This window comes from Leptinotarsa decemlineata, unplaced genomic scaffold, assembly GCF_025532065.1.
Source record: "Leptinotarsa decemlineata unplaced genomic scaffold, Ldec_3_MD MMD2_tig00078422_RagTag_RagTag, whole genome shotgun sequence".
Classification (NCBI taxonomy): Eukaryota; Metazoa; Arthropoda; class Insecta; order Coleoptera; family Chrysomelidae; genus Leptinotarsa; species Leptinotarsa decemlineata.
Genome location: NW_027412747.1, coordinates 6,029,969 through 6,057,551, shown reverse-complemented (window position 1 = coordinate 6,057,551; position 27,583 = coordinate 6,029,969). Strand labels below are relative to the sequence as shown.

The 27,583-nt window shown below is 33.2% G+C and overlaps 1 protein-coding gene and 2 long non-coding RNA genes across 3 annotated transcripts in view; 2 read left to right on the top strand and 1 right to left on the bottom strand.

Moving 5' to 3' along the window:
• Positions 1–9,833: 9,833 nt before the first annotated feature.
• LOC111505974 (uncharacterized) lies at positions 9,834–14,531 on the bottom strand. Its single transcript, XR_002722203.2, has 3 exons — positions 14,376–14,531; positions 14,173–14,314; positions 9,834–10,088 (listed from the first exon to the last, which is right to left on the bottom strand). It is a non-coding gene; the product is annotated as an uncharacterized lncRNA (long non-coding RNA).
• A 3,256-nt stretch (positions 14,532–17,787) lies between these two features.
• Positions 17,788–18,792, top strand: LOC141487345 (uncharacterized). The gene is made up of 3 exons (XR_012468344.1): positions 17,788–17,906; positions 17,972–18,064; positions 18,366–18,792. It is a non-coding gene; the product is annotated as an uncharacterized lncRNA (long non-coding RNA).
• An 8,310-nt stretch (positions 18,793–27,102) lies between these two features.
• Positions 27,103–27,583, top strand: part of LOC111505976 (uncharacterized) — a 40,465-nt gene continuing 39,984 nt past the window's right edge. Inside the window, exon 1 of the mRNA XM_023160892.2 lies at positions 27,103–27,313. Within this exon, the coding sequence (XP_023016660.2) occupies positions 27,245–27,313 (69 nt within the window). The 5' untranslated portion in view covers positions 27,103–27,244. The remainder of the gene's footprint in view (positions 27,314–27,583) is intronic.

The following is a 27,583-nucleotide window of genomic DNA, read 5'->3' as shown; positions in this document are numbered from 1 at the left end:
ACTTTGAGAATGTTTTTCATTTTCTTATTAATGAATATTCTTCAAGATATTTACGATTCTACAAAGAGAAGTGTGATTTCACGAATGGGAAAGACAGGATAATTGTGAACAAAAAATAATTTTCCCAAAATCCAGAATAATGGTGTTATTTTAGGATTATTAGAGCCTAACTCAGTCGAGATTCCGAATGATCGCAAATTTTATTTGGGGTCACTTTTTTTCAGATCACAAAGTCACTCGAAGATCTGAGAACAATGAAAACAGTTCACCAATGAAATCTATTGACAAGCACGAAAATAAGCCTCAAGAGTTATGATTTGTCATTACAATATGCTAAACATAACAAAAATTGGTACGATGATAGAAAACCCACAATAATTACCATCACTTGCAAGCGCTAAATTAATGGTAAAATCATAAAAGAGTTCAAATGATTTTGGTTTTGGAATTTCGATTATTTTAATCGATTATTCCCATATAAGAATGCACGTATCAGTTCAACTCAATTTTTCTCGAAAACTACTGGTTTTTTCATAGTGAATGTTTTTTTGGTTTTTACGTAAAATTGATCAAGGAATTCAAAAAAAAGACGGTTGTGGATATAAAGTCAGTGGCGTAAAAAATAAGGGGGGGAATATAAGCTATTACCCCGCTGGAACGCCACTGGCTACTGATACTGAAGTAAACATACCACTGGAGGAAGCACATTCTAGCTCGTAATCGATTTGCTGAGTTTCATTAATTTTTCCCTTTTAGTCCGGGAGCTACGACGAAAAGGATCTTTTTATTTTGCAACTTCAACGCCCTGTATTTCTGAAACGGCTCATTTCCGGACACACATGTCCTACCTCATTTTTCATCATTTTGCAAGAGGAATGACGTGGTATAAGTTTGTCCGTCGAATTCTGAAACACCCTGTATATATATATATATATATATATATATATATATATATATATATATATATATATATATATATATATATATATATATATATATATATATATATATATATATATATATATATATATATATATATATATATAGGTATATATATACTAGCTGACCCGGCAAACGTTGTTTCTAGGTAATTTCTAGTGTAGACAAAAAATAACTAACTTATTGTAAGTGTGTAAGAATGTGGTATATGCGTGAAATAGACATGGAGCGCTGTGAACGATGAGGGAATATAAAAATAACAAACGCCAAACATTATTATTTTCAAGTTATTATAATTTATTCCTTAAAATTATATATCATTAATTAATAACGACAGTTATGTGTGAAAAACATGGTGTGCTCAAATCTAAGCCACGAATAGACATCGTTTGGCCTTGGGATTTGTTGATGGTCATATCAAATGCCAATCTAATTGGAAACTGAATACGTTTGAATTGAATTGGCACATCTGTAGGTATAATAGGAATCCGTGGTGTTAATATATTTTCTCCCCCGGAACTTGCTATTTAAAATGCTGGCTTCGATAACGTTTTTCAATAATTTTTGAATGACTAATCGTGTACCCTTGCACAGCCGTGGCAGGTTCAAATTCCGAAGCAAGATAATCGGAGATCCAACCTTCAATTGTAAATTATGCTAGCTTCGCTAGAATCGCAATCTGTATCAATAGATTTGTATGACACCAAGTTCCCTGGCAACAGCTTTTGTATCTTTAGATTTAAATTGCAAGCCACTCATGATTTACGTACTGTGTTGTACATCACGAAATATTTGTTCAGCGATTGTGCAGAAATAGGTCGGTAATTTTACGTATCCAGTTTCATCTGTAGCAACTTTTCCGTCACCGATATCTAAGAGTTGTTTTGAGAATGTTTCAGCGGATGGATCTTGAAGCATTTGAACGCGCATATTTACTTTCAGCTGTACTTTTTCAACATTACGCCACAATGGAGATGATTTAAAGCAAGCGTTGATCTCATCAGCGTATGTTGAACGTGGAATGACGGGAAGTGTTTGTCTGAAATCACCTGAAACGACCAACAGAGTGCCGCCAAATAGTTTGTTTTTAATATCTTTCAATGTCCTGTTCAACGCCTCAAGCGTATGTTTGTGTGCCATAGTACATTCGTCCCAGATGATGATTATACACTGTTTCAGCACGGTGGCCATGGACGATTGTTTTTTAATGTTGCATACTGCCTCAGGGTTATTTTGAATATTTAGTGGCAGCTTAAATACTGAATGAGCTGTTCTGCCTCCATCCAATAAAGTTGCCGCAATGCCCGATGATGCAACGGCCAATGCGATTCCATTATTTGATCGTATTTCAGCAAGAATTAGCGAAATAAGGAATGTTTTGCTAGTTCCACCAGGTGCATCCAAAAAGAAGAACCCTGTAGAGTGAAAAACATTTACGAAAAAGACGATAATTGATCAGTTATCGAGCGGGATGAAAATTGATGAAATTACTAAAATGGCTATTGAAAAATAGGGGTTGGTGATAAAAGGGTAAAAATTTAGGGTTGTATGTATTTTTCAATGCCACATGATAAAAAAATAAGAACAAAAAATGTTGTCCAAAAATTAAAAAAAAATGTTAAGGTAAAGGTAAAATTATCCCATAAAATCATGCCAAAATATTTTATGACAAATATATATTATTTTTTGTATTAATTATATATATACAGGGTGTCCCTGTATATATATATAGCTGTATATATAGCTTGTTAGTTTAAAAACACCACGAATCTACAGAACTTGATATTTCTTTTGAAAAAATATCTGCTATCACAATTGTGACTTAAACTTCCATATAGGTACTGTACTTTTTGTTTACGACTTCATTTTAGCATACTTTGTATTATTCCTGTTATAAATGTTGTTGAATTAACGTTATCACTATTATTTCTGCTTTGATAATTATTCATTTCAAATAATGGTGGACGAGCGGGTTTGATGTCGTCGAGTGAAACTACATTTTTATCAAGACTCGTTGCTCCGATCGACTTTCCACACGAGTACTTTTATTCATAAAATTGTCCAAGTAACCTTAATTTGTTGAAAAATATTGAAAAATATCTGTCATTTCAAAGTTTTGGGGTGTGGACCATCGGGGGTAGTCCGTTCCTGACTTTGTAGCAAAACAACTGACTCCTGCATGAAAGCTCATCGACGGAATTCATTTGTTTAGTCAATTACCAAAATTTGGATGATTTTGAATATTCACTTGAAAAGTTATCAAAGAAAAACATTTTCATTTTGTAACTTCGAGGGCCCGTTACTTGGTAACGAAGGATTTTAGGAAAAAAAGTTATATGAAGTACTGGTGATATTTTGACCCCATCTATACATTCCCGAGAGGAAAAGAGGAAGTCTAGGGACACCCTGTATATATATATAATTAATACAAAAAATAATATATATTTGTCATAAAATATTTTGGCATGATTTTATGGAATAATTTTACCTTATAATGGTAGGAATTTAGGACACTTTTTATTTTTTGTCGTACTTGTAATGATTCTACGATTTCATTTTAACAACTGTTTATTTTGAGGAAGTAAACATACCATTCAACAAAAACATATATATAAAAAGTGGTAGGTACAATGTGAATATACATGGTGGCACACACATACAATTAGGATCAATTTTAATTTATTACATTTCCCTTACTTAATTTTTTTTTTTAGGAATAGTTCAGTCTACATGGAGCTCTAATTTCCCTACCAGATTTAGTACAATTAGGAACAATTATTACATCATCATCTGAATCGCTAATTTCGGTTTTCCTTGTTTGATCTGAAATATTTCTATTTCTGTCATAACTATAGATATTTTGTTGTGGACTTACTATTTCTTCATTTTCATTTGAGTCATTGTTGAAAATTTTTATAAACTTCTTATTTCTATTCAGAATATTACCATCCGCCATTTCTACATCGTATGATCTAGGTTTCTCAACATTTTTTGATACAATTTTGGCGTTATTCCAAACCTTATCAGATAATTGTTTTTTTACTAAAACATTATCACCCTTTCGAAAGTTGTGACTATCTGTTTTTGAGTTTTTGTTATAGTATTGTTTTTGAATTGTTTGTCCTTTTTCCAAAGCATTTTTAATTTTTTTATAATCAATTGTACTTGGTGTGAACTCGGAAATTTCCCTTGGTAGGGTATCTCTAAGATGTCTTGACATCAGGAGTTTAGCGGGGGAATCGATATGAGATGATAAGGGTGTATTTCTATATTGCAATAATACCATGTACAAGTCTTTATTATCATAAAGAGCTTTTCTCAACATTCGTTTCAGAGTTTGAATTTGTCTCTCTACTAAACCATTTGATTGAGGATAAAAAGGACTAGATCTAATGTGTTTAAATTGTCACTCATTTGAAAATTGTTTGAAATGCAAACTTGTGAATTGCGGACCTCCATCACTAATCAAAATTTTTGGAATTCCATGCCTAGCGAAAATTGATTTCAAACTTGTAATTATTTGTAATGATGATGAGCTATCAACGCATTTTGCCAATTCAATATACTTTGAAAAATAATCAACAACTAATAAATATGTCTCATTGTTAAAAAAAAATAAATCACAACCCACTTTCTCCCATGGTAAATTTGGCAATTCGTGGGAGAGCATGATGTGCTTTGGCTTATTTGTTCCAAATTTTGCGCAGGTTTGACAGTTTTTTATGCGATTTTCAATATCTTTCGACATGCCTGGCCAGAAAAATATTGCTCTTGCTTTATTTTTAGTTTTATTCATACCCATGTGTTCGTAATGTAGTCTAGAGAGCATTTCTTCGCGCATGTTCAAAGGAACAATCAGTTTTCTATTTTTATACAAAAGGCCATCTGCCTCAGTTATTTCATCTTTAAATTTATAAAAAAAATTAAGTTTACAATCCTGACTTTTTTCTGACCAGCCATCTCTAACATATTTTAATAATTGAATTAATTCTGGATCATTTGCAGTAGATTCCTTTAGTTCCGTTATTCTTTGATCGGTGGCGTTCAAATTCAACCGGAGCATACAAATTTGTGCCTCTATTTCTTTTTCAAAGTCTCCAACTTCTGCAGAATTTTCTACAAATGACCGGGACAACGTATCGGCAATGTGAAGTTGTTTACCAGGTTCATGTACGAGACAAATATCATACCTTTGTAGGCGTATAAACATTCTTTGTAGCCTAGGGGGACAATCGTATAATGGTTTGTTGAAAATTTAAACAAGAGGCTTGTGATCGGTTTCCAAGATTATTGATTTTCCAAAAATATACTGATGGAACCGTTCACATGCGAAACATAGGGCATAAAGCTCTTTCTCAATCCGCGCATATCTTTTCTGTGTTTTTGATAGAGCTTTTGAAGCATATATGCACGGTAAATTTTTTGCAACAACACTGCCCCTACCCCATTTTGAGATGCATCAGCTGATACAACAATCTGTTCATTCTGATTGTAAAATCTTAAAACGGGTTTTTTAACAAGTATTTCTTTTAATTTTCTGAACGAATTTTCATGAATTTGATCCCAAGACCAAGCAACATTTTTTTTTAGTAACATACGTAAAGCTGATATCATTTCTGCGAGGTTGTCAACAAATTTTCCTACATACATTATCATGCCTAGGAAACGCTGCAACTCGACTTTATTTTTCGGTGCAGGCATCTCTGTAATGGCAAATGGACTAAATCCATTTGAAGTTATTTTATGACCTAAATAGTTGATTTCCGTTACTGCAAATTAACATTTTTCCTTGTTAAATCGGATATTATTCAACTCTGCCATTTTCAATACTCTCTCAAGATTTTCATCATGTTCTTTTTTGTTTCTTCCCCACACAAGTAGATCATCTATGTAAATTTCCACTCCAGTAAAATTAAAAATTTCCTTGAATTTTTTATGGAAAACCTCTGGTGCACAACTAACCCCATATGGAAGCCTTAAAAACTTGTATCTTCCGAAAGGAGTGGCAAAAGTGCACAGATCTGAACTCTGAGAATCTAAAGATATTTGCCAGAACCCGGACATTGCATCCAAAGTACTGAAATATTTCGCACCATTTAACTTGGACACAATTTCTTCAAAAGTAGGCAAAGGAAAGTATTCCCGTAATATATTCTTATTTAAATCTCTAGGATCTAGACAAATTCGAAGAGATCCGTTAGGTTTTTTCACTAAAACTATGGAATTCACCCATTCTGTAGGATAATCTACTTTACAGATAATATTTTCTTTCTCCATGTTTGACAAACAGTTCTTAAATTCGGTTAATAGTGGAAACGGAACTTTTCTGACAGAATGAATTACCGGATTTGTTTCATTATTAAGTATTACATGATATGGATTTTTCAGACAACCTATGCCTTCGAAAAGGTGAGAATATTTTTCCAATAAAGAGTTACAATTACTGTTCAAAAAATCGATTTTTTTAATTAAATCCATTTGTATACACGAATTCAAACCTAAGATGGCGAAAGAATCAATATCTACTATGATAAATTTTAATACATAATCTTTATTTTTTAAAGAACAATTCAATTCACACTCTCCTACAACAGGAATACTAGCATTGGAATAGTTGGTTAATTTTACATTAGTTTTCTTTATTTTTTCAATCGGCAAATTGATTTTTATCAAATCTTTTTTACTCAGAACATTCACCATCGCTCCAGTATCTAGCTTAAAACTAATGGTGGCTACTTTATTTACAAAAATTTCTACTTTCCATTGTTGACACCGAATCTCAGATGTGTCATTTACCATTCCAATAAATACTCTATTTTGAGATAAGTTTTCACCTATGTCATCAGCCTCCTCTATATTACAGTTCTCAGAATGAACCAAATGAATATTCCGCTGGCGACACATTTTGTGGAAATGATTAAACTTACCACAGAAACTTCATTGTTTACCAGTAGCCGGACAGTTTTTACCTCTCGTGTGTTGTGAGCCACACCTATAACAGAGACCTTTCATCTGGCTTGGTACTTCAGATCTCTGCTGCCTGAATGACTGACCTGACGAGCCCGCTACCCGGTGTTGATTTGAACATTTACTTGATTGCTGCCTTGTCTGGTGCTGATACGTATTAAATTTTCGCGTTCCTTGAAAAATTCTTGAATGTTTTTGTATACTACACACTATTCTTTCTCCTGCCATCTCTTTCTCTTGTTTTTTGGACTCCTCAACCGACAAACATATTTGAACTGCCTTTTTCAGTTCCAATTCATCATCTTCTAATAATCGTTGTTTTAACTCAACCGAAATTAGTCCACTTATTAACACTGAACACGTTGAACTTTCTTCTATGTCTCCCAACTCACAGTTTTTGCCCTATTCTTAAGTTCCGTTACATATTGTTGTACTGTTTCTCCCTCAGATTGCTTCCTATTGATGAATTTGTATCTTTCAAACGTAAGATTTTTTTCGGTTGAAAATGCTCTTGAAACTTTTTTATCAAAGGTTCAATTTTATCTGTTTCACCATCCGAAAATTGAAAAGTATTATAAATGTGCAATCCTTCATCACCAATGTATTGCAGTAATTGAGCACATTGCAGATCCTCCTTTTTTCTATCTAACTCTGCTGCCTTTAGATAATTTTTGAACTTTTTTATCCAAAAATTCCACTTCCCCGAAACATTTCCGCTCATGTCAAGTGGCGCAATACTTCGATAATCAGCCATAACTTATTTTTCACGTTTAAAATTCACACAATTTATTATATTTTTTTATCCTGTTCGCAGCGCCATGTAATGATTCTACGATTCCATTTTAACAACTGTTTATTTTGAGGAAGTAAACATACCATTCAACAAAAACATATATACAAAAAGTGGTAGGTACAATGTGAATACACATGGTGGCACACACATACAAATAGGATCAATTTTAATTTATTACAGTACTTAATTAGTTTTCGAGATATAGCCTGTCAAAGTTTGTATGATGTCATATTTTACATTTTTTTTCAGCAATAAACGATTGCAATTGACATATTTTTAATTCAACACATCTTTTTCCATATCATCGCACTTTTTTCTATCCCTTTTCATTCACTCATTGCCAAGTTTCTTGAAATTAGAATGAAATTCCATAATTTGTCACATGCTAACTCAATCTAACCTAACCCGACCTAACCTAACTCAGTCTAACTTTACTTTAGAATTAAAAAAAAAGAAAAGAGATAGAAAAAGGTGCAATTATATGGAAAAGTTGTGTTAAATAAATAAATATATATATTTATATAAATATATATATATATAGTATATATATATATATATATATATATATATATATATATATATATATATATATATATATATATATATATATGTATATATATATACAGGGTGTTTCAGAATTCGACGGACAAACTTATACCACGTCATTCCTTTTGCAAAATGATGAAAAATGAGGTAGGACATGTGTGTCCGGAAATGAGCCGTTTCAGAAATACAGGGCGTTGAAGTTGCAGTTGAAGTTGCAATATATATACTATTGCAATTTACATATTATTTTATTTAACACAACTTTTCCATATCATTGCACCTTTTTCTATCCCTTTTCATTTTTTTTAATTCTAAAGTAAGGTTAAACTGAGTTAGGTTAGGTCGGGTTAGGTTAGATTGAGTTAGCATGTGACAAATTATGGAATTTCAATCTAATTTCAAGAGTGGCAATGAGTGGCAATGAGTGAATGAAAAGGGATAGAAAAAAGTGCAATGATATGGAAAAAGATGTGTTGAATTTAAAATATGTGAATTGCAATCGTTTATTGCTGAAAAAAATGTAAAATATGACATCATACAAACTTTGACAGGCTATATCTCGAAAACTAATTAAGTACGACAAAAAATAAAAAGTGTCCTGAATTCCTACCATTATAAAGTAAAATTATCCCATAAAATCATGCCAAAATATTTTATGACAAATATATATTATTTTTTGTATTATATATATATGTATATATATATATATATATATATATATATATATATATATATATATATATATATATATATATATATATATATATAAATTATAATTTATTCATATTATTATTATATTATAATTTTTGAAAATTATTCAAATGCCAGAAAACTTATGTTGAATTTTTTTGATATTAATATAAGAAAGGCAGTAATTGACGCTATGTTACGTTTTTTACTCCATTTGTTGATACATTATTTATAAATAGACAATAATACCCAAAAATTTTTCAACATTGTTAATACTTGCTTTTTTCATTTCTGAAATGATCACCTAAAGAATGTTATAATTGATTGAATTATTAAAGACAACAAAACCTAGAGGTAGTCATTGAAGCTATGTTAATTTAATTTTTTATTAAGTTGAAACTTTGTTAAAAAAATTCGTACTATCGCAACGGAGGATGATAATGTTCCATGTGAGCAAAATTTTATATCGTAACTCCTTAACATTGTGTAACGTTCATATGAATATCTGTTCCAATTCCATATTAATGTCTGGAATGCAAACTGAATAGAATAAAATGATTTTCGTATAAATCAATGTTCATATGGAAGTAATTAATTCGAAAGTACCTTTTCTTTCGTGTAATTCAATGTTCATGTGAAAGTAGGGAGGGCTTTTTCTTCAAGTTTGTATCTGAGAGTATCTATGCATGACCTATATATCTTTGTAACAAGTTCATTTTAAACTTGATTGCATTCTTCATCCCTATGGAAGTTTCCCACACTTTTCATATAAAGAAGGAGAAATAGAAAGCCAAAAAGCGTTTTTCCCCAAAAGAATATTGGTTCTCACCACTAACAACATTTTTGAAGATATAAAGTTTTTGTTACTCATTTTGGTGAAGAACAATGAATGTTATAATTTGTGTAAATATAATTTATATTATTGTATAGTATTCATTGAGAGCAATAAACAGATTCAGTTCCTTTTTTGTTTTACGTATACAATTTCAAGAGTAAATAACAGTGGTGATTAATTATTTCTGTTATTCAACGAAAAGAAAATGCAAGCCCAAATAATGAAACAAGCAGAGATAGCGGCAAAACTTATTGACTTTGTTCGATCCCACGGAATCAGAATGAGCTGCGGTTTTTTCTTCTTAGGAGTAGTGGGCTCCTGGAACAAACATATTTTTCATAAGTTAATACATATTCAACGAACAATATCATATAAAATTCAAACGATATAGGGAAAAATATTGTATGTAAAACGATCCTCAGAATATATACCCATCTGACGAAAGTTTGAATGGAATTTTAGATTTTCTTTCTCAATAATTATAACCTACGATTTTCAAATCACCTGACATGTTTACATGGATCACAATGGCCGGTTTGTATTGTAAAGTGTGAGTAACTATTGGAAAAAGTATCAGGATTCTCAGTTTTCTGGTTTTGATTGAAAATAAAATTATCACTTCGGAGATGACATTCATTTTCCGCTGATAAATGTAGTTCAAAAAATAGTTTTTTGCTACATGATGGAACTCAAAGTGCCTTTAGGGAAATTAATAGTTGTAAGTACATTTTTGTCATGTGTACATTTATATAGTTGTTAAGTTTGAACTGCTTCGCTTTTCCTAGTTATCATCAATAATTTTGACAAAAACTTCAGTTTAACTTCTAAAAAAAATTAGACTCAGTTATAACTACTTTTCCATATCACTTTTGACCACCTGATCAAAGTTACTTCACATACTACCTGTATTCATGATAGGTAAAGTCATAATGAAATATAATTATTGATTAACAGAGCCACAATCACCCCATTTCAGACAGATATCTATCATCTCTGCAAATTATTTCTTCGAAGATATCTGATGAGCTACTCTTACCCAGTACCAATATTTCAGAAATCATCAAATACTAAATCTGAATTTCTTTCTTTCACAATTATAAATCTAGCTCTATAGTAACGCAGTTCATGAAGCAAACGGCAGGGATCCCTGCAGTTGGATACATTAGAATACCCTACCGGTAGAGATGTCACACGTAGAGATAAGAATCCTCCTTAACGACGGCCTCATACTAAATTATATGTTTTCATGTCGAAAGGATATATAATTATGAGCCCATTCGATCAATAACGAACCTCAGGCGCCCTCAGTTCTCCAACTTCTCATCCTACCAATGAACCTAAGAAGCCAGGTAGTGCAGCCAGGAAGCAATGTAGTCATCGTCCCAGGATATCTTATGAATCTGCCTCGCATTAAACTTTTGAGCAGCAGAAGCATAATCTGCACCGGAAGGGAGAACAAACTCTCCCTAGGCAGTTCAGCAAACGCTTACGCTCGAACGATAATTCACCCAGTATCGATTAATCAACTTCAATCTCGTTAGTACACCATTATACCTGCCTACGAGTATATTCAAGAAGACGGTCTACAGGTACAGTTCCGAGGCTTCAAATTCTGGATGTCTTCTAGCTGATGGGTACATGTATTCCTACAGCTATCGAAGGGGTCTCTTGAATTACGTCATAGGAGACTTTCTTCTCAGGCCACACATTTGGGTTGCTCACCTACCTGAGGTAGTCGCAGTGAGGTTCTCACTAGATTAAGGAGAATATACCATGGTTTGTCAACTTCGGAGTGGTTCACAAATAAATTCAGGCCGTTGCGTATCGGAACCGATTTTCATCGTTTGGCACTTAGTCCCACTGTTGCTTTAGCTCACCTGAAAAATAACTCACCAAATGAAGTAATCTGTTTCGTTTAGATTTTTGAGAAAACAGTGGAGAGTCGAGAGGGCCACCAAAACTGCCAAGGAAAAATCCTCTTGCAAAAATCCTTAAACATCAACTTTTTTGTCAGAATAACGAATTTCAACCTGAACTATTGCAATAATTTGAACCCGATAAGCAAACGAATCATTCCCCATTTTTTCACTTTATTGAAGAGTGTAGTTCCTTAAACCATACAGCTCCTTACAGCTTTCATCCCACAGCTCTTTGTTTGGAAGATAAGGAGCTTTTCAATGAAAAGGATATATTTTCCGAAAAATACAAAACCTAATTAAATTTTATGTAAAAACCTATTGTATCAATCTGAATGATTCTTTCGAAACAAATTGCAGTTTTTCCCGTACGCAAGTATCCAATTCGAGTATCCGAGAAAGCTTCGAATGATTATTTATTTTGGAAATAATGAATAAGGAACTAGATCTCTATAGGGGCAAGTACGCTTAGATAAAGAAAATTTGTCAATGCGATGGGCGAGAGTCATACAAGTGCCTGGCGAATACGAAAAAGAACGTTTAATCTATCTGTGGAAATTTTGGTTATAATAAGAAAAATAATTGAAGACGACTTTGATCATTACATTGTATTTTTTTTTCAATAAATGAAAGAGCTATGGCAAATGGAAATGTCTTATTTAATGTGTTTTTCGGACGTGTGTACTTTCTGTTCTCCAAAATGATCTCGACTCAGCACTCACTTCCATCATTAAATAAACATTGCAGACGAAATTATGTTTATACAAATCGGTAGGTACTCTCATACATTACTCAAATAATATGCGTTACCTGTTGGGTCTCCCTGGTTTCTCGCATTCCACTCGATTCATTAAAGAATAACAAGTATTATTTCATGATAGATGGCGGATATTTCACGGATTCGATCAAAACTGTAAGTTCTCGAATATAAATCCTTTTAGTTTTTCCAATTTTCAGAACACATATTGTTAATATTCTAAAGCTCCATATCTTCTGAATGAGTGGACCGATTTCTAAAAACAAAGGAAGTCTAATAGGCAATCGAAAGCCTTTTCGAACCTTTCGAACAAACAGTCCTGTCAACGAGAGGAAATGCTGGAACCCCAAAACTTTGATGTTATATGGTTCAAAATAATACCATAAAAGATCACCAAATTCATATGCTGCATTTATCGACCACCTAGCGATACACAATATAGGGTAAATCAATCATCCTAGTGCCGAAATTTTCATATTCGGCGACTTCAATTTCCACAATATCGAATGGCTCAAATTTTCAAATATCAATTACGAACAAGGTTGCGAAGCTGAGGCTTTTGCAATAAGCAGCAGACTTACTCAGATTATTATGGGAGGATATTCAGGACCATTTAGAAATTTTCCCTGGCAAGATGTTTGTTTCAGCTCTAAAGATCCATCAACTTGTGCTTCTAAAGACACGGAAGTTTTCAATAAAACGACCTTCAAACGACAAACCTTGGTTCAACAAAAATTGTGAGCAAGCTGTCGCCTCCAAAAATCTTGCCTACCGGTAGTGCACAAAAATCCCAGTACCAAAAACTGATTAAGGTTTGTTAATTCTCGCAATATCTGCAAACTTAGGATAAATGAAAGCAAAGAACTTCACAATCAGAGAATTAGAGATAAACTGCTTGCCAATCCCAACGGGTCTAGATCCTTCTGATCGGTAGCTAAAGCTGTTAATCAGAACTTTACAACACAAGCAAATGGTTCAATTGCAACAACATCCATAGAAAAAGTAAATCTACTAGCTGAACAATTTGCGTCCCACTCCATAGTTGATTTTGTGAGATAGTTACCAACCACTATTTCCACAATGCCGGAAATTACTTTTAGACAGCGTCTAGTCAGGCGAATATCAATATCAACAAGGCGTCTGGCCCTGATGAAGTGCCCGTCATCGTACGTACGTAAAAGTGCGGAATAATTTTTTGACCATGTGTGGCATGAGGGTTTGCTGCTCCAGCGATTCAGATCCAATGTGAATCGCTACTTTCGCACAGGCACCGCTCTGAGAGCGTCTTAAGGATTTTTCTGTAGTGCTTGTGTTTTGTCCTAAATAAAAAAAGACGACGTGTTTTTGGAATTTTACCAAATGTTCTTTTCGTGGCAGTTATGCTTTACGGTACAAATAAGATGGAACACCCTGTATCACTTGTGAACCCATGCCATGTTTCTTTTCATGAATTTGACTCAGAAAGCATCATGCGTCGTCTCATCTTAATTCACCTGCTTAAGCGTAGGGAATCCCAACTCAATTCAGTAACCTTCAATAACTCCACAATTTGAAAATTTCTTGTAATTCCAATTCTGATCCTTTAAAATCTATTCGCTTTTAATTTTGATTGCACTTTTTTCATGTCGAGTAGTTTTCTCTTCGCCATTGCAAGTATAAAAAATTTTTAAAGTATGCTCGCAAATTTCAGTAATGATGGAGTTAAAATGGTTTGGAAAACATTACTCACCTCCATGTTTCTTTGTGTAAGCATTTCCGTACTTTGGTACATCGGCATCGATAGAACCACTTTCTCTCATCAAATTAACTAACAATCGATTTCAACAATATCTTCGAGGTAAATTGTTGTCTTATTTGGAGTCTATGTTCACCTGGGGAATTGTAAGGTTTATTTTTAATCGATAATACATCAACAACTTGAAATATATTCACCTGTTACTTGTGAGTCAGCTGAAGTGATTACTATTTTATTTTTTTGGGAAATATCTATTTACAGTTAATGCGTAACTCGTCACATTCACTTCATTAACAGCGAGTGGCAAGCAATGTTTGTTGATATCAAATGAAAGTCTGCGGTTATCTTCCAATATTTGTGTGAATTCAAGTTGAGTTGAACTCGATGTCCTTGACGTTCGAATAAGTAATGCAAACCGCATATTATATAATAACAAATGAGTAGTAATGTGCTGGATTTCTGTATAAATAGTAACAGTGAAAAAACGTTGCTGCATGAGGTCGTGTCTTGCTTACAAAATACGATTCTGTAACACACCTTCTTCAAACATTTTTTTTTTTCGAAAACAGGTCCAGGTAGTCGAAACTTTCCCCAAAAATTCTTCTTCATTAATCTGTAATCTTATGTTGATAGGAATGAATTTAACAGTGTGATAACAGTGATGCAATTAGAAAAAATATAGATCGCAAGAGAATTGATTTGTTGTAGATTTGTAGAAGGAATGGGTTTCATGAGGTAGACCGTGTTTTACAAGAATGACTATTCCGCGGGAATGGGGGTCTTTGGAGCTGTGGATAGTGGTGTAACTGGAGTTATAGATAAGATGTGGATATTTTGGAAGTGAAAGGGCGATTTAGTGTAATAACGTTTGCGGAAAAGGTCTTGGGCGTTCAGAGTGCAGTGGACTAAATGCCCATCAACAATGTCTTTAGGATGTATTACTATTTATTGAAGAGATTTTTGTCAATATGAAGGCTTTACATTTTTGAAGTCTTCCGAAAATGGTGATACACTGAGGAAGGCATGTGTACTGTTTGTTGCCCGAAATTATAATTGGGATACGAATGGATCTGGAGATGATTCTCTAGAATCTAACGTTGTGGATTCCGGCATGTTCTAGGAATTCCTTCCTTCCTGATATCGAGATTGACACTACGGATGATCAACAAAAAATGGAGATTTTTGGAAGGTGTGGGTTCTGAAGAAAGGGGGGCACAGGTCGATGACCTGAATAGATCTATTTCCAGTTTGCTGGCCAAGGGTTATTTGCAGTTACTCAGACGATTTGTTTAAGCCAAAGATTTTAAGTGAGTTTGTTCTAATAAAGTTAATATTTAAATTGACTAGAACATATGATATGACGCCTCTTGATATTTTTGAAGACATGAGTGACATCTGAAGTGTACGATATATAAACGCAAAACTTGTGGATAAAAAAAGTTGCCCCACAATAAAATTACCCCCTGGAAATTATATAATGTAATAAACAATTTTGTGAATTTCATAATCCGAATTATGCTAAAATGCCTCTATGTATATAAAATTCAGCTTCGGATCTTCGAACAAATGATAACAAACCTAAGAAAAAAGGATACACACATAATATAACCATGAATATTCCATTTTTTAGAAAGTATAATAGTCAAAGATTTGTCACTTTCTACGGACCAAAAATATCCAATTCCTTGCCAAATAAAATCAAAACTATAGAAGCTATTGAAAACTCAAATCCAAAGTAAAAACTTTCTTCTTATGAAACCAAACAAAAATCACGTTATTCTTTTGATATCAGATTTCATCTAAACTAATACCACAAGAGCACAAAATTTTATATTTCGAGATTGAACTGAAAATTTCGAGATTGACTTCAAAATTTCTAATTTAGTGTCATAAATTTCGAGTTTGAGGTCGAAATTCGAGATTAAAGTCCAGATTTCGAATTTTAGAATCATAATTTCCAAGAAACAAATACCTAATAAAAATATGTGGCTCCTCTGCGCTTCCGTACTTTGAAGGTTAAGGTCCCATATATTTGTTGTGCGTTGTCTCTCAATGGATACGTACTTGAATTTTGTGAACATACTTTTGTTAATTTTATCAAAAATCAATTATAATATTTATAAGCTGATGCGATACTTTGACAGAAAAAAAAATCTGTTTAAAATCTGTTTTTCCGTTAATCATCTGTTGCCCCCATACGACCGACAACTCTCAGAAGTTGAAAAACTTGTGCGAGCTAAGGACTAACGGGGTCTTACCTTTTAACGTGTGATTCCTAACACGGTTGCAGAATCATTCCAGCTTCAACCAGATAAATTCTCTAGAAAAAAATATCTGGCCGATGCGGGAATCGAACCCACGGCCTTCCGATCGTTAGTCGGGCGCATTACCACCGCGGCCAATTCCATAAAGTAGACATACATGCCCTACTATCCGTGCGAAGCCAGGACGGATCTTTTGTTCTCACAAAATTATTCGACATATGATAGTAAAATACTTTTCGAACCTTATTGATTGATCTCAAACAATTCTGGGGCTGGGGCCCCAGAAAAAACGTTTCGCTTGAATTTGAATCATTGCTGTAGGTCCATTAATAATTTGTTATTGAAGTTGGCAATTTAATTGTGAACTCAACCGAATCAAGCATGCAAATGGAAACGTCATAAATAACATTGTACATAATATTATAACCATCCTGATTCGTACATTCACAACAGCGATGATTTCTATTAAAGCTGAGAAGAGTTCACAAATAAACAGTTCCACGTAGTGTATTTCAAAAGAAGCAGAGATACGTTTTTCTAGATGTGAAGTAGCTTATTCTCAAAATGACGAAAGGTTCGATAGAAAATAGGTCATCAAAACAAACGTCATAATTTTGAGAAACAGAATTTCTATATCGAGGATTTACAATGTAGTGAAAGAGTTGAAGGATACTCCACGTTTAAATAAAATCAAATTGGCTGAAATATCCATCTTGGAAAGATCAAGGTAGGTTTTAATCCATTAATTTCGTTTTCGAAGTTACTTAATGAAAAGCGAAATCACTTATATTTTTCCTGTTTTTCCTGTATAGCGATGAATTTATTTCAACCCTTTTTTCAAGTGTACTATCTATGAAGATTGTAATTAATAAAAACCACTAAAAAATAACCGAATCGCAATATTCGGATCATACTATTATTCCAAAATATTAGGCAGTAAATTCTCAGAAATGACTGGCGTTTTTGCCTTAATCTGTCTCTTGCAGTGACGTAAGAAAGTTATACTAAACAGATGTGGAAAAATGATGATAAAATATACAGGGTGTTTCCTAACTACGGTACGAAATTTCAGAGAATGATCCGTTAGGTCGTTTTAAGAAAAAGGTTCCTATAAACATATGTCCGGAGTTGCTTCGTTTCTGAAATATAGGGTGTTGAAGTTAAAAAAACGGTATTTATAAACTATCATAAACATCCTTACACCGATTTGGTTGAAATTTGCTACAATTATTAATGCATGGTACATTTGCGTTTGCGTTAAATACGACATTTGATTCAACATGGCGGTTGACGTGGCAGGTTCGCGTGTGTAATGCATGATGTGTTGGTGTTATTATCAAAGTATAATTCTGTCACGTTCAGAGTACCATTTATAATTTGGGGTTGTCCAATTTGCAGTACAGCGAATAGTTTAATTTTGGATCTTCAAACAGGAGAGTTGCATCTATTCAGTCTTCAAGAAAAGTAAGTAAAATGCAATAGTATCGATAGTGAAGTCATGGTGATTAACTTACTATACCTCATTTTAGGTTCGAGGAGAGTTGGTGTGTGGGATTTGTTGGTTTGACTAAGTACATGTTTGAACTAGAGTGATTTCAGCTGTGTATCTTCAATAGAGAAAAGTAAGTGAATGACACATTCTTTTGTATCATTTGTTTTCATAATTTTTATCACTCGTTTTCAAGATAGTATCAATTTGCCCAAAAGGAAACAGAGTGGTACCTGGTACAGGCAGGTGCGCCAAGGAACTGAAAACGTAATGATTACTTTTCAACAAGACAATGCAAGTTGCTCTCCAAGTCATAAAATGTTGTGAATGTTCATGAGTAACCTATGCGAAAAATATCTATTTGATTTTTATTCCAGTTTTATTGTGCCACTTTCAAATAGTGATAATGAACGTTAATGTACATTTTGTTCCAGGTATTACTATTGAAACACTGGCTGATGCATTGTTGGACAAATATAAGGAAAACTATTCTGGTGAGCAAAGTTTGAATAACTTTAAGTAAGTGAAATTCATTGAAGAACCCATCTTACCACTCATTTTAAATACTTCATTTGTGGGTTTATTTTTCGAAGTGAGAAACCTAACCTAACCTATTTCTTGATGTAATACACTTTTTCTTTTTCAATGAAATGATATATTTATTATTTTTTAATTAGTGCTGATGAATTCACAGAGTTGTTATTTTAGTATTTTTTTAGTATTTTGAGAGTAGGAACATCCTAATTTGAATACATTTCTAATATTTGTAATATGACAGTATTCAGGAATATTTTATTCAGTGAATAAATATTTTGAATTAGATTTTTTATTTTTAATATTGGTTGAAACGTCAAATATTTCAGTGTATATTTTTTTTAAAATATATTTGTTTATGAATATTATGTGTTTTATTACTTGTGTGAATCTTGTATCAAAATGCAATATATACATGCCTAATAGCGGTTACTCGTCACATTCTTGGAATATTTCAAATATTCCTAGAATATTCATAAAACATATTTAAAGAATATTCTATGGTGTTTCTCTATTGTATATTCCTACAATAAACTAAGAATATCCTGAATATTTTATGAATATTCCTCGGGTTCTATTCCTGGAATATTCTTAATAGAATATACCTTAGATATTCTAAGAATATTATAAGATATTCCAAGAATATTCCCAAGGAATATTCTTAAAATATATCAAAGGTTCGCCAGGAGCACTTCCAGGGAATATTCTCCAGAAGATATATATATCCATGGCATATTCATAGCATAATACAATATCCTTAAATGTATATTCATGAAATATACCTGGAATATCTATTGCTATGTGGGCAACAGTTGCTGTTGGAGCAATTCATCCAGAATCTTTGCGTTGAGTTCAAAAACTGGTCAACACTATCAGGGTTATATACATTAGGTTATGCATTCGATTAAGATCTTCAAATATTTTTGTTTTTAATAATATTGAATTATTTGAATACGTTATTATAAGATAATTCAAAATTCCATTGTATAGAATATTCCAAAATATGCCGTGGGGATATATTCTAAGAATATACCATATGGTATATTCGATCGACAATATTCTTAGAATATTCAAGGGAGAATAATCCATTTATAGACATTCTATGCACATTCTTTCGGGAATAATCCTGCCATATTCATTCAAGCATATTCTATGAATATTCTAAAGGCATGTATATATTCCAAGAATATTCTATGAATATTTGGAATATATACATTCGTTTTATGATATACAGGGAATATTCCATGAATATCTAGTGCTGTGTGGGACAAACTAGATTCAAATTATTAGGTATAGTGGGCACCACGGCCAACAATATTGGGAAGAAAAAGAGCGCTACCGACTTTTTTTTAAGTTTTTTATTTTTTTAGATTGATCAGTTGATCATACAACTTTTTCGTTGCTTGTGTTTTCTTTATATCAAGCTTCGTTTACGAGAAAAATAATTCACTTCTAAAAACTAATCATGAACAACATAAAATAACAACCAAAAGTAAATAAACAATTTCGACCTTAGAGTAAGCAAAATGTCCACCCACTGATAAAATACATGACTGCAATCGAGTTGTCATTGATTGTCAAAAATACCTGGAGTATTTCTTATGACATTGCAATTGTAAATTATTCGATTTTTCAAATCATTCAAATCTAGTACAAGAGTTTCATAAACAAGAAACTTCAGATGACCCCATAAATAGAAATCTAGAGGATTTATATCAGAACTGCGAGCTGGCCAATTTTAAGGTCCTGCACGTCCAATCCAGCGATTAGGGTAGGTGATGTCGATATGCTGATGAGCAAAAACACTAAAATGAGCTGGAGCCCCGACGTGCATAAACCATATGTTGCCTCTTACAAGCACTGGCACTGAGAAAATGATCTCCCAAAAATCCTTGTAGGAATCACGGTAATCTTGCTGGTAGAAAAAATGGGTCAATTAGGTAATCACCAATCATTCCAACACAAAAGTTCAGAAAAATTGTTGCTGAAAATGACTTTCTCTAATAACGTGGGGATTTTCATCGGCTCAAAAATGGTCATTGTGAAAGTTCATGATAGCATCTCGTGAAAAATTTGCTTCGTCCGTAAATAATGTATTTGGTAAAGAATTATTATTTTGTGCCATCGTATGACTCAATCACGTGCAAAACATTAATCTTGGGTAATGATCCCAATACAGTAGACCTTGGAACCGAGGTATGTGATATGGATATAGGAGGTTTATTTTCGGAACTGTCCATAGGGTTTTTGTGTTGACTTCCAGCTGCAGTGCAATCTTGCTGGTACTATTTAAAGGATCTTCTTCTATCGCATCAAGTATATCTTCTTCTAATTCAGGCGTTATTGTTATAGTTTCTGGTCTTCACCTGCATTTTTATTAAAACTCCCAGTTTCACATAATCTTGCATGTAGCGTTCTGAATGTTTTAGCACATGGAACTACTCTGTTAAGAGTAATCCCATGTGCTAAAAGGCTTCTTTCACATTTCCATTTGCTAATCTATAAACAAAGTGCATGTCAGCCATTTCGGTCACTGCTAATTGACACCTCTGAATTTCACTGATACGAACAATACTATCACTGTCAGCTGGTCTCCAAACCAGGTGTTCATGATATGCAAAGTGGCTTCAATTTTTTTCCTCGACAACGAAGCTAGATATGAAGAAAACATAAGCGACGAAAAAGTTGTATTTTAAGTTAATTAACCTAAAAAATGAAAAACTACAACAAGGAGTCAATGGCGTAATTTTTTTCCAATATTAATGGCTGTGGTGCCCACTGAGACTCCACTGGATTTAATGAATTCAATTTAGTTAAGGCTCAATAAGTGCCCTATTAATTCAAATAAATGTAGCAAATTTCAACCAAATCGGTGTGAAGATATGTGTGATATTTTATAAATACCATTTTTTTTAACTTCAACGCCCTATATCTCAGAAATAAAGCAACTCCGGACATATGTTCATGAGAATTTTGTTCTTGAAACGACCTAACGAACAATCCTCTGAAATTTCGTACCGTAGTTAGGAAACACCCTGTATAGAATCACAACCTTGACAACAATACAATAATATTTCTGGAATTGTACTTACAGTTAGTTAAAACAGAAATAATCTCAAAAATGAGACAAAAAAGTTAAAACACAAATCATTGTTTCCTGAAATGAAAATAAATTAGTAAATAAATCCAAAACAATCACCGTTTCCAAGCACCAGTACTGTAACATTCTCATCGATGCGGGTTCCAACAAGCAAGTTGGCGTCTTTAGGAGATGAAGTAGGTAATCTACTGAAGGTGGTTAGTATAACGCGCGTCGAAGCGAGTGCTACAGTGAAATGCGTGTAGAGGGGAGTGTTACAGTTCTGGTGTTTAGAAACAGAAACAGTTCAGAAACAGTGTTTAGCTCGCACAAGTTTCGATTTCTGAGGGTTGTCGTTCGTAAGGGTGCGACAGATGGTTAACGGAAAAACAGATTTTAAACATATTTTTAAACAGTGCTTGGTTTGGATTTTTTCTACGCTAGGGAACCCAGTCCTACCTTTATTTGGTAAATGAGTTGAACATTTCGATTGTAAGTATCCACAATCATCTTCATATGATAACTGTTAACAACTCTTCTAGACGATGAAAGTTCGAACTTTTAACATCACGAAGAAACACTGTCAACCACATTCAAACCAACACTTATTTAAGTAGTTCCTTCAATTATCTTCCTTCAAATATTGTAGATGATTTTTCGTCTTTATGTATATGCACAAGCACTGGAGAAATCTTCTTAAAAACCTATGAGAGCGACACCTGTGCGAAAGTGGAGAATTATGCTGTGAAATATATTCATTCGGAAAAACACTTGAAATATAGATAAGTGCACAACATTTCCATTTCCGTTTATGGTGTTTGGGGTTCCAGTCAGGCAATAATCCGAAGAAGGAATAATCTGAACTTTATCAAACTTTAAAAGTTACTGAGGGGTAAACAATTTTCTAGTTCTAAATAGTGCACAGCCTTCGTTTTTCCAGTAACGTGGAAGTGTCGAAACAGATTGCTACCCAATTTGACACTCAATAAACTAATCAAAGCAGCTAGTGAAATCATTTCCTTTGACATATATCTTTTTCAAGAAAAGTGAAATCTAAGATGTTGGCATCAAATTCTACTTGGTTACTGTTCCCAAGCCTACATTTTCTCCAGATCTTCATTGAGATTAAAAACTTTTTTTCGGGTATGCGCATAAGCGGCTCATATTCGAGCAGTGGTTTTGGCAAAGCAATATACTAAATTTATTATCTTATTCAATAAGCGATGACGTATAAAAAGGACTCATGACCTTGATCCTTGAGAAGCACCGTGGTTGATAATTATATCGATGGCTACTTGTTAGATGATCAAAGGCCTTGGAAATATCAAGTGCAACTGCCCGAGTCTCTCCGTGTTTCTCGATTCACACCAGTCTTAAAACGAAACATTCATGATCCAATGCCAAACAGAGCTGTTTTGACCTGCCATAGGTCTCATAAGCGGTGCTGACTGAATTACGAATGCATTGTTAGACTCAACAGTCCTTAAGAGCAAAGCTTGTTCTTGTTTTATGAAGAAGTGATTATATCTTTCCTCTCAATTCTGGTTTTTGCTTTGTACTAAAAGCTGCAGGGAAAAACAGGAGATAAATCTCGTTGACTGCCATCGTCCTGGCTTGGCTTTGCAATGGACCGCTTTTGTGGGTACCATAAAGAAAGGTATCATCGTCTTTTCCTATCCAAGCTTGTTCTTTGAGGTAGCTGATTAACGGAAAAACAGATTTTAAACAGATTTTTAAACAGTCGTGTCGAATAATGCATTCGTATTTCAGCTCAGAAACCACTGTGATAGGTCGAAACAGCTCTGTCTAGTGTTAGATCATGAATATTTCATTTTTGGAATCTGGTTTCAGCTAGTTGCCTTGCAGTGGAAGCTACAGAGAAAATCAGAGAATAAATCTCGTTCGTACCTCCTAAAAGGGCTCTTTTGGATCGAGTCTTCTGCCGATACCATGGATGACGTCTATATAATATATATATATATATATATATATATATATATATATATATATATATATATATATATATATATATATATATATATAATTTTTTACTGATAACCATTTTAATGTATTCAACATTAATGTTATATGTGTTCTTCTATCACAAGATAATATTACTCTCATTCCTCCATTTTGAAGTTTCTGAAGTCTTCCAATTTCATTTTGGTTTAGTAAGTACAAGATGGTTCCACAATAAGTAAAATGAGGTAAAATCAAGTAAAAGCGACCATTGGTTTAAGTGCTTAGATTGCCTACTTATGGAATTAATTTTGAATGCTATTGTTTTAATAATATATGGAGCATGTTCCTTAAAAAATATTCTATTATCTACAATTACACCCAAATATTTAATTTTTCTTACTAACTCAATTTTATCATTTGATATTTTAATATTGTAATTATATTTTTTGAAGTCATGGTACTGCTTGTCATTTCCTATAATCATGAATTTTGTTTTATTTTTATTAATTTTCAACGAGTTGAAGCAGCACCAGTTATATACAGATTTTAGTGTCTCATTTATTACATTAATTATATCAAGCAGATCATTTGATGCATAATATATTAAAGTATCATCTGCAAACAGATGAACAAAGCATCTATCAATTATAAATGAAATATCATCGATATACAATAAAAATAGAAGAGGAGCTAACACGCTACCTTGCGGTACACCACACTCGTTTATAATTTCTGAAGATAAAATTTTATTCAATTTTAATTTCTGTTTTCTATTATCTAAATATTCCATCATCCATTTTAAAGCATCATCAATAATACCAAAGCTTTCTAGTTTTCTAATAAGTAAAGAGCGGTTAACAGTTTCAAATGCCCTCTGAAGATCTAAAAAAACAGCACCTGTGATTAATTTATTATTTTGGTTTAGTTTCCACTCATCTAAAACATACTGCAGTGCTGTTTCGCAACTGTGTTTGCCCCTAAATCCTGACTGTACACTATTTAACAAACTATTTTCTTCTAAATATTCAACAAGTTGCCTATAGACTACTTTTTCCAATACTTCCTCAATAGTACAGAGCATATTGATTGGTCTAAGATCAGATGTCTTATTCGAATTAGCAACTTTAGCAATTGGTGTTATAGTTGAAATTTTTAAGATTGATGGAATGGTACTGGTTTCTATAGAAGTATTTATGACATTAATTAAGGGCATTGCAACATTATCAAAACAATTTTTTTTAAATTCATTGAAGTGGAAAGGCTGATTCCTATTCCATAATGGAAAAATCAGTCAATACCACTACCAATATCCCAGATGGTAGGTAGGTTCATTGCAATCCACAAAGTATGGCTCACACATATTCGAATTAGACCAAATGTTCTCTGCTATCAAGACTGAATTTCCTTGTGAATAATAATCCACTCCAAAATTGACAGACCATGTGGTACATTGTGCGCAACCTAGCGAGGACCCGATTGATAGGCAGTCTATGACTATGTCCATCAGGTCAGTAAGCAACACAAATGCGTGGCGCCATCTCATGACTGCAGGGTACTAACCGCACTCAAGCCAAACGACGCTTTACTTGTCCTCTCCTGTAATCTGTATCCATCCAGGTCGGAATGTGCAGCTCTGTGATCGTACCTGTGAACTATCATTCGAAATATCATCCACGGCAGCCATAATGGCATATTGAAGGAATTCTAGTTCATATTAAGGTTGTTTGATGTTCAAGATGCAAGATCCCCACATTGATGAACGCAACAACCTGAGGGCATCTGTATCTAACAATACATTAAATTCAGTCATACAGGGCTTCTCGACTTCGGTTTGGGTCAATCATCGTTTGAACATGAGGGTATGCTGATCTACTACGAGAAAGTTTATTTCTTCTCTTGCTGCAGATTATGCTTCTGTTGCTTTAGATTTTAGTGCTGATCAGCTGAGCTGAAGTAGCTCTTGCTCTTGATACGGTGTTTCAGGGGGTCGTTTATTCGAACTCCCTTTCCACCGTAGACTCAGGGCCGGACTCTTTGGTTACCTCACAATATGACTAACGAATAGCTAGGAAGAAGATCTCAATCACGGCAGAACCCTGCTTCACCGTGACATGCAAAGCGTTACTTTGAGTGAGCTCAGAGTTATACAAATCCAAGATAGCCACAATCAAAATCACTTCGGTAGAATTTCTCTCAAATTCTCTTTCAATCTCTTCAACCTACCTATATACATTTTGATTTAAAATCATTCTTAATTAATCTAATTTGAATATCGAACATGCACTTTTAGTGATATTCAAATTGAATAAAAAATCCGATTTGGCCACAGTGTAAACTCATATATGACGGAGTGGGATTTAGCCTAGTAATTTACTGTGTGAGTTCTTAGTATAATTTGTTTATAAACAGAAATAATTCTAGAATGTTCGGAAATAGTCTGTTTTTTCTGTGTTGATCAAGGGTATAACTCTGTTCCCTTTCCCTAAGGTTTTCGGTTTTACATATAGGGCGTGCTTGGCAGAAATGTATTATCAATATTTTTCAACAATCAAATATTCATTGTATTAAACATCTCTTGATAACTATTATGACAAGCTATTTTTCACCTTAGAGGTTGAATCCAAAAATAAAATTGCATTTTTAGATAAACTTTTGATCAGAGCACAGAATAACCAAATCATTACAGACTGAAAATCAACCTGTTCGGAAATACTATTAAATGTTATCATTCTGAACATCCTATCACGCAAAAGATTAATATCATAAAAATTATAATACTTAGAATGTTACATATATTAGACCCCAAATAGTGGGATAAAAATATATAATTCATTAAAGGATATCTGAAGAAACGGAACATTTATCCAACCAAATTACAGAATAAAATAATCAACAAAATACTATCTGACAAAAATACACAAATAGCTTTTCAAAATGCTAATACTCTTAAGAAAATTCTTTCAAAACTGTCACTCCACTTGAATTACAATTTGATATAATTCACAAAATCTCACGTGAAGATTGTGATGATGTTTATATAGGATAGACGAAATGGTATCTAAAAAAACACATTACAGAACACAAAAGAGATACACAACCTCACAATTCAATAATAAAGAAAAGTAAAACTTCATTTTAGTATAGGTAGATGAAAGAATAGGGATAGAAAATCTGAGTACCTGTTATACTTGGGGCTACTATCCAACATTTCTCGCAAATACATTGGATACATTCTTTATCATTCCAGCTTTGGAATTTATTACCAAATGATTTTCAATACAGTTTTGTTCAATCAATTCTTACCAAATTTTTATATAACCATTTTACCAGCACCCATACCTAAACGTCGGATTGAATTAAAATACTTTTGATTTACTATTTTAACGTCAATATTAATAGACATACTTTCAGATGGAGAAGTTCAAATTGGTCGTATATAATAGCTTTTAGTATCCTCTCTGGGCATTTTCTATGCGGTATATCCTGAGTTTCCTGACTGCATGTTCTCCTTAGTTATTCTGGAACGACGCTGACAGTCATCTTATCTGTTTCAAAACAAATAGGTGAAAGTGTTATTTGCAGAGCGCAACGCGAATAAAATTTTCAAGGAATTACATCACAGTGTTGTGTTGAATAAGTTGCAGTGTTTACTTTATTGTTTTTGTGGATTAGTGTTTAAATGTTCTGAGACTGGTTTCGATTTCGTCTGCAATCTCGGTTTTAGGTTGTCGTTCAAAAATGGAAGTACCGATTATTTCAGGAGGTGGTGAAATGAAAGAAAACATATTGAAGAAAATATGTCATCAAGTAGGTATAACCTCCTTAGTAAATACTGTAAGCGTGGAGATAGGAATACGTATTTTTTTCAACGGAGAGATGGCGATGTTGAAGTAACTGATATTCGAATTCTTTGCAATCGTGCAATCACAATTTTCCTTATTTGCTTCTCTAATAGTACGAGCTTATTTCTATAAGTATCTGTAGAAGAAATAAAACTCAAAAGAAATATGTAATAGTTTGTTTGAAGCTGGTTGACAATGTTACGTGGTGCATTTCATTAGTTCGGACTTCCACTGT